The sequence below is a fragment of the Pelmatolapia mariae genome, linkage group LG15, assembly GCF_036321145.2.
Source record: "Pelmatolapia mariae isolate MD_Pm_ZW linkage group LG15, Pm_UMD_F_2, whole genome shotgun sequence".
NCBI classification, from domain to species: Eukaryota; Metazoa; Chordata; class Actinopteri; order Cichliformes; family Cichlidae; genus Pelmatolapia; species Pelmatolapia mariae.
This window is the reverse complement of record NC_086240.1, coordinates 32,437,776-32,450,186: the sequence shown is the minus strand read 5'-3', so window position 1 is coordinate 32,450,186 and position 12,411 is coordinate 32,437,776. Positions and strand designations below refer to the sequence as shown.

At 37.7% G+C, this 12,411-nt stretch overlaps 1 protein-coding gene across 2 annotated transcripts in view; it reads right to left on the bottom strand.

The window, feature by feature from the left end:
- Positions 1 to 590: 590 nt before the first annotated feature.
- The window catches only part of bach2b (BTB and CNC homology 1, basic leucine zipper transcription factor 2b), a 97,538-nt gene continuing 85,717 nt past the window's right edge, over positions 591 to 12,411 (bottom strand). For both annotated transcript variants that reach the window (XM_063495315.1, XM_063495316.1), the window contains 2 exons: positions 9,869 to 10,075; positions 591 to 7,829 (listed from right to left, as the gene is read on the bottom strand). In XM_063495315.1, coding sequence (XP_063351385.1) covers positions 7,332 to 7,829; positions 9,869 to 10,075 — 705 coding nt within the window. In that variant the 3' untranslated portion in view covers positions 591 to 7,331. The remainder of the gene's footprint in view (positions 7,830 to 9,868; positions 10,076 to 12,411) is intronic.

The following is a 12,411-nucleotide window of genomic DNA, read 5'->3' as shown; positions in this document are numbered from 1 at the left end:
AGGTGTGGAAGTCGAAGGCAACAATAGTCCCCATGGTAATGGTTGCAGTCAGGGCTGTAAGCCCCAAACTGGGTGAGCAGCTACAGCAGATCCCAGGAATGATATCCGAGATCTCTGTTCAGAAGAATGCAGTCCTGGGAACAGAAAGGATACTGCACAATAGAGGACCTGAGCTTAAAGGATGAAGACTGCCCACAGGACGAGTGGGGAATTTACACACACACACACACACACACACACACACACACACACACACACACACACACACACACACACACACACACACACACACGCAGGCACTGTTTAGCTAAAACTGAATTTAAAGTTCAGTTACAGTCGCCACAGCATACAGATTTACCTTTTTATTTTTTTGATCAGCGCTCAAATCCGCTGGTGTTAAAATAGCATATGAAAATGTTAGCAGTAGATGTATGCATGCTATCAGCTAAAGTAATTTAAATGTGTTTTTTTAAGTGAAAAGGCTTAAACACAAAGATTGTTGAGCGGAATAATTAAAGGTAAGGAGACATTTACCTCAAATGTTGACCAAAAACAGAGAAAAACAAAGGGCAACACATGATATGCATGTTTCTTTATTTCTTAAAGAGAAATGGTGTCTAGACAAAAAAAAAAAAAAAAAATCATTTATATAACACTAGCAATAGAAATGAATGAAAATGGGGTTCTCACAATACCGTATTTACAATGGTTATTAAGTCATTTAATTAATTAGGGTCATGTAGCATTTAAAATTAGGTAAGAACTCTTAGTAGAGAATAAGCAAATGACAGTAATTTCAAATTGACAATATTAACACAAAACAGTCATTTAGAAAAATGAGAGAAAAAACAACACCTACAAGCTTAAGAGCTATTACATTAAAAATGATGCACCTACTAATACAATAATCCATATAATCTGTGTAAAAAGCATGTAGAAAAAACACCTGATGCAGTTTGCTGATACAGTCATTGACCAGTTATGAGAGGTATGAAGGATTTCACAGGTAGATAAGTGTGAGAAAGTCCGCACTGGTGACTAAGGGATGGGGGCTCAGGCCCTTGCATACACTCGCTTCACTTAAATGTGAACTATGGCCTCTGCAAGTTCTAAGGCAAATATTGGAGGTGCACTTGTATCCATGTAATGCTGACCCATCCCAATAGTTGGATTAAAGACAAGGTGAGGAAACTCATTCTGTCTCTTCCACAACACCAAGAATCGGTTCAACTGAACCGAGCAAGTTTTACATGGCAAAAATTGATCAAATGTGACATGACACCTATTTGTAAACATATTCTATATTTATACTCTACTCAGTGATCTCAACCTGTGCACTCGACCAGGAAACCAGAATTTCTTTTCTTTTTTTTTTCAAGAAAGTTGAACAATCTGTGAGAAAGGCATGTTTTTGTTCATATTCTTCAATAGAACAACCTTTGGAGTTAAAAAGCCAGTGTTTGTTTCAGAGAAGCAATGACAAAAACCCCCCAAAACAAAACAAATCCAAAATTAAAAAACAACCAAAAAGAGCTACAACAACAGCAAAATTGTGCACATAATTAAAAACTGATGTAATGGCCATAAACACATTGTTTGACTGTAAAAAATATACAGGAAAAGTTCATTTAGCAAAATATCAGATTCATAATTCATTTTACTTGTGTTCAATCACTTTAAAGCTGCACTAATTCATATTTTTGTGAACACGCAGAGAATGATCGACTGTGCATCTGCCTTTGTTCTGCATAGTTTAATTCATTGTGTGCTATTAGCCACAGAGGGCTGAAATAGACCGTTGGCCACTAGCTGGACAATGGAGCATCAAAGAGAGTGGCTATGTGTGTGTGTAAATGTGTGTGAGTTTTTATATTGTGGAGGTGGCGGGGCAGAGTGGTGTGGGTTTTAATTAGCACTGAAGGTTAAATGATTTCAAAACCGCTTGAAGGAAATTTTAGTTTGATGCACAAACGAAGCATGTAAAAACGAACAAAGAAAAAAAAAATAGTCTGCTTCAGTACAATGCAGAGAGCAGGTGTAAATGCTTGGCACCCTGAGATATTAAAGGGATGGTTCACCCAAATAACAATAAAACATTTCCCAATTCTACAGATAGCTTTGGTTTGCCGTGTCAGTGTTTGACAGTTTATCACCGCATTATTATCATGCAATGAATGACTGAAATTTTGTTTCCATTATAGTTGAGTGCAGGGAAAAGCACATGCACTAAAATCTGGACAAAATTAAACCAAAACCATCTGTGTGGGTTGATACCACTAGAGGCAAGACAGCATTTTTTTTTTGTTGTTGTGGCATTTTAAACAGCAGTGTTAGCGATAGCAATGGTACAAACTGTGCTGCGTTAACGTTAAATAAAGGTGTTTAAATTATCTCACCATTTTTGCTGAGGATGCCCATAATTTGGACCATGCACAGGGAGTGTTGTGTCATCATTCATTTTCCCTCTATGGGAATGTCAAGTTAAATTAATAACACAGAGAAATTCTGTGATAATATTGGAATTAATCGTCTCCCATGAGACAGCTGTTTGAATTCATTGTGTGCAAACAGCAATATAAAGAGGCTTCCTCAGTTTCTAAACAAATCAAAAGAATTAGAAAAAGAGTTGCATAATGTTTGTAGAAAATGTCAATATGTCGATTATTTCACTTTAGTTCTCTTGTTTGAATGTGATAGAATGCTAACATGGGAAAATACTGCTCTGCTTTAGTAAATATGTGCACGCAAATAAAAGAACAAATTAGAAATAAACAGTTCAACAAACAAGAAACAAGCTCAGTTGTAAAGGAGTCACTATTGCTCCACACTCATTCTGTGCCAATACGTGTACGTGTATGTGATCATATGTGTGCATGTGTGGGTCTTTGTACAAAACAGGGACGATTGAACAATTTTAAAACAGGTTTTTAAACTACAGTTACACTTTCTCTGTCTGGCTGTGAAACAGAAATTATCTTACAAACAAGGTCATCATTCAAACTACATCTAGGATTTACATCAGTAAAGGTCATGGGGAGAACTCCAAAAAATGTCATGCAAACTTTAAAGCCCCAATCCTCGAAACATTTGGATAGAAAACAATAAAAAAACTCAAAAAGGCTAGTATGGCTAATTGCTATGCTTGGTATATTAACATCCCCCAAATGTCATGCTAAAATTCTGTTCACTAAAGTAAATTAAAGTGACATTAGAAATTACTTTGCAATTAAATGAATCGTGATTAAAACTTGATTGTACAAACATAACAGGGCGAAGACAGCATTGAAATTATTAGCAGGTAGCTAACGTAGACAGTGTTTACAAGTTTGCAACTACTGAAAACAAACTTTTTGCTTTTGAAAAATTACATATTTAGAATGATAAACATTTCATACTACTCAGGGTCTGTTTGTTTGTAACGGAGGGTCAACATTACCTTAAAAGATGTTGAGAATGGCCCTAACTTTAAGAACCAATATTTTATTATAAACCTCTACTTGTCCTGCATGTGTAATTAGATGACTATTTCCTGTCACCTCTAAAATAAAAAAATAAATCATAAAAAAATAAATCACTTTAGTTGTACAAATTTAAATGACACGTTTTAGTCAATTCAATTATTAATATTATTTACTTTTCTTGATGTCAAATTATATATTATTACAGTTTACTCTTCCCCTTTCTGTGTTTTTATTTTATGTTGATAACTGGAATATCTATCCATTCTCTCAACTGGTTAGCCCATTCATTGTTGCAGCAGGGCTGGAGCCCATCTTAGCTGTCAGAGGGTGAGTGGTGATGTACACCCTGAAAAGGTCACCAGTCTTTAAGGGCTTTCACAGTTCACGCCCACAGTTTAACTGAGGAGGAATCTAGAATACCTCAAGAAAACATACGGAGCCACGGGCAGAACAATTGAAACAAATCGTTAGAAACATGTCGAAGCCTTCCTGATTTTCTAGTGTTTTATATATTTGTCATACTTGTTTCAGATCGTCAAACAAATTTTAATATTAGATAAAGATAACCTGAGTAAGTTAAATGATGATTTCATTGATAGAGGTAGAAAAGTTATCCAAAATAATTGCCCCTCTTTTTAAATCATGAATTAAAAGTGATTAACCACATTTTTTGAAAAGCTGAATTCAGTTTCATTAAACACACTCAGGCCTGATTACTGACAGACCTGTCTGACAAGGTGAAGCTGGCTAAAAGACTGTCAAGATCTAAAGAAAATGCTGAAAAACAAAGTCACTGACGTCTGTCAGTCTGTTAAGGGTTACAAAGCTATTTTGAAGCCTTTGTAACTACGGTGAAAGCCATCATACACAAATAGAGAAAACAACTGGAGTGACCGGCCTACCAGTATGACTCCAAGAGCAGATCTGTGACCTCCCAGCACTCATCCAGGAGGTAACAGAAGAACCTAGAACAACATTAAACATGTCCATCACATGTTCATGATTCAATAAGAAGAAAGAGACTGGACAAAAATCTCATCTTGTGTTATCTTTGTCTAATATTTAAATTTGTTTGATGATTTGAAACGTGTAATTGTGACAAACATATAAAAAAAGGAAATCAGGAAGGGGGCACCACTGTATAACCTGATAAAATACATTTCATATACCTTTTACAGCACTACCAAAAGCTACTGGCCCACTTAAATAGGTTCAAATGATCATATAAAATGGACACTAATATTTATTTAATTTTTGATAACCTAATGAGGAAATGTTTATGGATGGCAAATTAGCTATAGATTCTTAAAACCTGGAACATATTTTTATTAAGCAAAATTATAATCTATTTCTTTAGCATCTTGTATTACATGTTATTTAAAAAACAAAACAAAACAGAAACACGTTTTATTAATAAAAATGTAAAGCTAAAATGACTTAATTTACTTCTTACATAACTATTGTATTTTCACACATGCATGGAGGAAATTAGGTTTCTAGTATGACAAAGCCAGCTGAGTGGCTTGCAGCTAGCCTGGAAGCAGTAAAATAGGGCAATACTGTTTAGACAACAGAGAAAACTTGAAAAAGTGAGAACATCAGTGGCTCATAAACAATTCAAACGAGTATATTTTGTTCAAGTAAGCTTTTAAATGCAAATAAGCTTGTGTGTCTCCATAATGTTACTGATTGTACATTTGCGTGAAAGGTCGCTGGGCGGAGACACGGATCCTCTTTGAGGTTGTGTGCGGCGCTACCTGCTATGGTGACCCCTTGTGATAACAGAGCAGCTTTTCAACTATGCTAATAAATGAGTTTAACATTAAATTTAGCTTTTAAGGGATTTCATTTTCAAAGTACTGTATAGATACTCATCTGTTTTAACATAAGCATAGCTTTTTTATAGGAAACATTTGAAAGAAACTACAGTAAAAACATGAACTTCAGCCCTGTTAGGCTAATAGGGAGTGCCAATTTGGATTGGAGCTTTAAAGTGCAATGAACATTTTCATTCAACCTTTGCCTTTGAGTGTGGAGCTCTGCTACGTCTGCCTCTAGCAAGGGTTGACATATTTCAGATTCTTTATATATAGAAATGTGAAAATGCATTTTATAGCAGAATGTTCCAGAAAGAATGCACAAAGCAAAAAAAAAAAAAGCTAAACCAACTAACTAGGTTTATAGCTATTAGGTAGCATGCATGCACATTACAAAGTAGGGTGTTTAAAACAAATGCACAAGTAGGTTAAACACTTTACTATCTTATATGATTGCTACTCAATCATCTGAACAACACACACACTGCTTTCACGTCAAAGGAACTGAATTAGCTTATTCAATTTCTAAAGAAATAAAAATGTAAGATGAAATATTAGCTTCCTTCGGCATATTTTCATATTCTTCATAGGTATTTTTTGCCAATTTAAGTGCTCCAGTCTCTGACTTTTAAGCAGTCTGAAGTAAAGACCCTCACTTGGGGCGTAAGGGGGCCAGGAAAAAAGTGCGTGATTTATGTTTGTATGCTTTTTCATTTTTTCATTAGTCAATTTTATCGTAATCAACATAAATTTGAAAAAAAAAAAATTAAAAAATCGGAGAGGCTTTTTGCTGTCTCCTATCATCAAATGACAACATTGTGTATAAACAAATAGGATATATTAAAGTTCTGGGAACAAATACGTTTCCTTAAAAAACGAAAAGAAAACACAAGGATTTTTTTTTCACATTTAAAGAGGTGTCGAAGATTTAGAAGAGCCAGCCTGAGCCACGCTCTCAAAAACACATCTTCAATTATACATGCAAGGGGCTCAAAATGTGTGTGTCGATGTGTGCGTGCCTGTATGTACTGTGTCTAAATGTGTATCGAGCTGATCTCCTGAGTATAAGAACGCTTCCCTCGTTCGTTAGGCAGGACAGGAAACAGCAAAGCAACAATTTTTCCCTTGTTATAACCCCGGTGAAAAAGAAACATCTAGGCGTCTAGCTGTACAAAATCACTGTTACAGTCATCATGCTATATACACTTCTGCCAAACAAGCACTTGAAAGTCACCAGTACAACATCCAAATACAATGGTATTGCTGATGAGTGGGAAATAAAAATAGCCATTTAACTGCCTGCAAAAGCCTTTTTTTCTCCTTTCAATTCCACGTGGAAGGCATAGGAGGAATGTTTTCGGTTACAATCTGTACAAATTTCTTCTGTACAGCAATACAAATGAGAGACGTTTGAAGACATTTTTGCATATGAACATTTTACAGTTTGCAACTTCCTTGTGTACAGAAGCCGTTTTCTCATTTTTCATGAATTAGGTTGAACATTCAGAGGATTTTTTTTCTTCCTGAGTTTGAATTGCTGTGACCAAAAGTGTCACTCAGATATAGTGAAAGAAGAAACAGACAGAGAGAGAGATGCAGAGTGAGACAGAAAGAGGTAGAAGAGATTGAGAGAGACAGAGTGGCAAGGAGAGAAGAGGAAAAGACAAAGGCAGGAACTGACATACTGCTGGTATGCAGAGAGACAAAGCGAGCTGCAGTTTAGGTCCAATGAGGTTTGACTTTGAGTTGTGATGTGTGACACATGAAGAACAAAGTCTCCACTGTAGAGGTTGCTGCCGGGGCAAGTATAGCACCATCGTAAGGGTTTGGTGAGAAGTTCCACTCTGTCACGGTAATAGGAGAATTCCTGGAGAACAGTATTGCTGTTGTTAAGACAACTTTAGTGTCGACCGTCAAAAAAGATATAAATACAAACAAAGCTTGTTTTTCACTGAACACTGGCAGATGCTGACTGTCTCAACAACCCTGAGAGAGGGTTTGTCAGAAGAGCAAAATTAAATAATGAAAAAGAAAACAAAACAGAGAACGACCACTACTGAGTACAGTCCTTCCTCGGCTGCTCGTCAGTTGTACATTTATCAGTCATTTCCTGGCAAAAATCCACTGTTACCGTCTGGTTGGATTTTTCCACCGGTGGCCCTGACTTTGTATACAAGCTGGTGGCGTCTTGGCCGTTTGTATCTTTGTCTGCCCTGTTTCTGACAGCCACATCAGGGTCGCTCTCCGAGGGCCCAGGTGAACCGTGAAAGGTTGGTTCTGGTGTGGCTGAGCCCGAGTGGGTGGTAAGGTCAATGCTGGTGGTGGTGTTGGTGCTGAGGGAGGCCTTGGGCTCGTGGGCAGTGTTGTTGCTGGCAGTGGAGATGGCGGGGCGCAGCATGGGACAGTAGTGGTGTAACGACTGGACCTGCTCGGGGCTGAGCTGAACATCCCTGCACACCTCCTGTGACAGGCAGGAGAAGTTCTCCCACAACTCACCCATACATGCCTTTAGCTGGTTCCTCTCAGTCAGCAACTTCTCCTTCTCACACACCTACACACAGACACACACACATAGGTTATGACTCATTTCAAGATGCAATCAATAAGTCTGTGCGCAAGAGTACAGCACTACAAAAAAGCTTTCCACTTATTGCCTGCTGAACTTTCCATTCATTCTCACGCTTTTTACAAACTACTTTCTTTCTCTTCTGTGCATTTTTGCCCAGCACTTCTCTTAGGATTTCTGTTTCAGTAAGGCAAATAGATGACAATCTCAGTCAAAGTCAGTCACTTAAACCTACAACTACAGTAATGAAAGACTGTGTCTTAAGTCAACCCCAACTCACCATGGCTTTTGGGCTGCTCCAGTCAGGCTTGGGAATGTTAACACTGATTTAAGGCAGATTAGTGTACTAACACAGAATGAGTGAAGAACAAATACACACTCTGAGACAGGATGTTTCTAATTTTAGAGATATTGCCAAAATAGAAGAAAGTAGTCCTACATATTTGTTTAATATGCACACTGACAGACATATCCATATGGTCCCCTCAAAGTCTTCTTTTTGTGTTTCTTTATTTTGATCCTCAAACAAATCCAAGATTCCTCACGTTGTTCCTGGAGGCCAAGGTACTGCCATCCAGAGTAAGCATCTGGTTAGATATTTAGGTACAATAACGTCAGTTTTATCTGAATTTAGATGCAGGAAATTAAAGGTCATTATGTTGATGGTCGTGTGCGTTATCTGGCTTTGTTGATAGATACTCCTGTATGCTATGCCTTCTAATGATAGAGTTTAAGAGAAGCATTAATGGAACCCTGAGGAAGTCTATCATTAATTTTAGTGTGTAAAGATAACGCTCTATTTCTATGAAAAAATATAAGTCTGTTAGATAAGTATGATTTAAAACATTGCAGTCTGGTACCTTTATACCAGCATGCTCTAATCACTCTAATGGGATATTATGGTCAATAGTATCGAAGGCTGCACTGAGGTCTAGCAGGACAAGCACAAAGATGAGTCCAATGTCAGGAGATAGATATCCTATCTGTTTGTGTGCGGCTACATTACATGATTTTGAACACAAGAAATGGTATTATGTGTTGTAATAGATGAACACAGAACCATAATTCATCTGTGATTTTGCTGATAGTTAATTATACTTCATTCCGTAATACTGATCTGGGGTGTCTGTAGGATGGCAGTGAGCGACACCAAAGAGCCACTGATCTAAAAGAATGTCTGACTTAAATGTATGATTTAATAAAAGAAATTGTACTGAGTACATTGTGAACAGCAAACAAGGAGTTTTGAAGAGAACAATGTATTTGAATCAAAAGAAAATATGTAAAAATCAATGTAAGAATTAGCTAATGAAATGTAAGTAAGATTGCATAAACTGAATGAATCATGAACTATATTGATATGTGACTGAATGCTCATATGTAATGGAATCTTTAAATTTGAGAATAACATAGAAAAGATAAAAATATAATAAAGTGGTTTTCATGAAGTAACCTTTGCCCTAGTTAAAAGTGGGTGAAAGGTTGGAGATGGAGAAGATGATAAGGTGTGGCTGGACATCAGGTGGTTATATGTAAACAGCGTGATTGGATGTCCAGAGAGGAGGAAAGAGAAAGGGAGACAAATGGACAAAAAAGTATAAAAGAGGGTGCCTAGGAACATCTTTTTTCGGGGAGTGGGGTGGGGGTGGGGGGGTTGTCTAGTTAGTAAGTCAACACAACAAACATTGTCGTTAGAAGCGACACCCAGAAGGATGGCTTCTGTAGAAGAGGGATCCCTAGCAGAAGAACAGGATCAGCTCAGTTTAAGGATCAGAATCAATAAACACAGAAAGAAGACGGGGGACCACCGCAATCTGACTGCACAGAGAGAGTACAGCAGGGTTAGGGCTCCAGTGAACAGTCATTGGAGAGCAATGAAATGGTTTGAAAGTGCTGAGGAGAATAAAATGTTACTGATTATAATGAAATGGTTATGACTAAGGTGAGTCCGTGTCCAAAGAAGAGAGCAGCTTCTCACTGGGTGACAGCTAATGACAGTGTGTTAGAACAATCAATCCACTCACCAGTTTTCTGATCTCGCACTCCAAGTTGAGGATGCAGTCGAGCTTCCTCTTGCGACAACGCTGTGCTGCGATGCGGTTCTTACTCCGCCGCCTGATGTCATGAATAAACTCAAGTTGCTCTGAAGTCAGTTTGTGCATTTTCACCAGCATTTGGAAGTCATTCCTTGGAAGATTTGTGATTTGATCTACAGGAAAAGGAAGCTTGACCTGGCAAAATAAGGAAAATAAAAACACAGCGTAAAGGATAAGCATTTTTTCAGCTTTAAGACCAAAGACTTTCCTACTGTTGTATGGAGTCTGATATGTACCAAACTAATTATTTAACATTAGTTCTACATTCAGTTCTATTTTAAACTATTATAAACTGACTGAATACTTTAAGACTTTAATTAACTCATTTTAAACAAATAACTAAAATAGAAGAAAAAGCACAAAAAAGCTACTTTCAGCTGCTTCATTGTGACAGATGTTTGTTTTGAGAGTTTTTACACCGGATGCCATTACTGATAAAACTCCAAAGGGGATTTATCTCGCTGGCTGGAATCAAATCAGCAACCTTTGCTTGCTAAGCAAACATGTTAATGACTACACAATTAAACAAATAACTAAGATTAAAGACTAAAATGAATGGATGTGGGCAATGTTAATTTGAAACAAATGAATTGTGAAAGAATATTATGCAGCCAACCTAATGAGTGCCATCTACTACAGAGACATTATATATAAACAACATAAAAAGTGTTACAGAAACATTCAACACTGTTGTAAAAAGGAGAAGAAATGAATGCTCTAGCAAATCCCCTCCCCAATCGGACCCGGAGTGACATGTTTAGCTGCATGTTCTCCTTAAATTGCTGTCTGAGTGGTGTCCAAAAAGCGATGTGGGCTTTATAGATAATTGGGAAACTTTCTGGAGGAAACCTGGTCTTGCTGGGAGAGACGGCATTCATCCATCACTTTGAATGGAGCAGCTCTCATATCTAGAAATCTGGCCAAATTTATTAAACCCCCAAAATGTGACTATCCAGAGTTGGGACCAGGAAGCAGAGTTGCAGTCTTACATGCCTCTCTGCAGCTTCTCTCCTCCTGTTACCCCCCCAAACCCCATCCCCTTAAAGACTGTGTCAGCTCCCAAACAGACAAAAAAACAAACAAACAACAACAAATGATTTAAACATAAAAAAAAAATCACAAAGAAAGAACAATACAGTATCCACATCTGCACCACAGAGTAAAACAGTGAAATGTGGATTATTAAACATTAGGTCTCTCTCTTCCAAGTCTCTGTTGGTACATGGCTTTCCACACCAGCTAATTAATCAACCAAAGACCAAAACAGACTTTTAATTCACTGGAAAGCCTGATGCTTAGCTTTGTCCACCCCAGCTGGAAAACTCAAAAACCAGTCCTATTTGTGATCATCTATCGTCCACCTGGGCATTATTATCAGGATGTCCTAAAAACTCCCTGAAAAGCCTTCAGTTAATCCAAAAGGCCGCAGTAAGAGTACTGACAGGGACTAGAAAGAGAGAGGATATTTCTCCTATATTAGCTTCACTTCACTGGCTCCCTGTTAAATCCAGAATTGAATTCAAAATCCTGCTCCTCACATACAAGGTCTTAAATAATCAGGCCCCATCTTATCTTAATGACCTTGTAGTGCCATATCACCCCATTAGAGCACTTCGCTCTCGCACTGCAGGCTTACTTGTTGTTCATAGAGTATTTAAAAGTAGAATGGGAGGCAGAACCTTCAGTTTTCAGGCCGCTCTTCTATGAATCCAGCTTCCAGTTTGGATTCGGGAGACAGACACTATCTCTACTTTTAAGATTAGGTTTAAAACTTTTTGCTCCCTTTTTGCTAAATCATATAGTTCTCACTCACTATGTGTTAACAGACCTCTGAATCACTGAATCATACTTGTTGTTAATCTCTGGCTCTCTTCCACAGTCTTTAATCCTGTCTTCCTTCTCTCACCCCAACTGTTCGCAGCAGATGGCCGTCACTACCTGAGCCTTGTTCTGCTGGAGGTTTCTTCCTGTTAAAAGGGAGTTTTTCCTTCCCAGGGTTGCCAAAGTGCTTGCTCATAGGGGGTCATATGATTGTTGGGTTTTTCTCTGTATGTATTATTGTAGGGTCTTACAATAACATTTTATTTCAAGTTAATTATATCAATAATAAGGGCGCCCTCTGTGCTGCTGTTTGTTTCTAAGGTGATGGATCCATTGAAACATTTAACGTTGATGTGTCCTAGCCTATTAATGTAGCTGTGGAAATTGCTTCTGGGTTTGAGGAACCGCAGCTTCGGCAGTGTAAAAGGGACTTTCCAACAGATTAGAATCAAGAAAACAAAATTTTATACATTTTCTTAATCACCAAATTAGTACATCCACATTTCCCTGACAATGTTAAAGAGATCTCAGATGGGATCCAAACTAGAGCAACTTGATGTTGCTATCACTTGGTATAGTTAGATCTGTCACTGGTCCTCTGCTTGTCCACTATCACTATGTCCAGTTAGTTAGCCATCATCAGTGCTTCC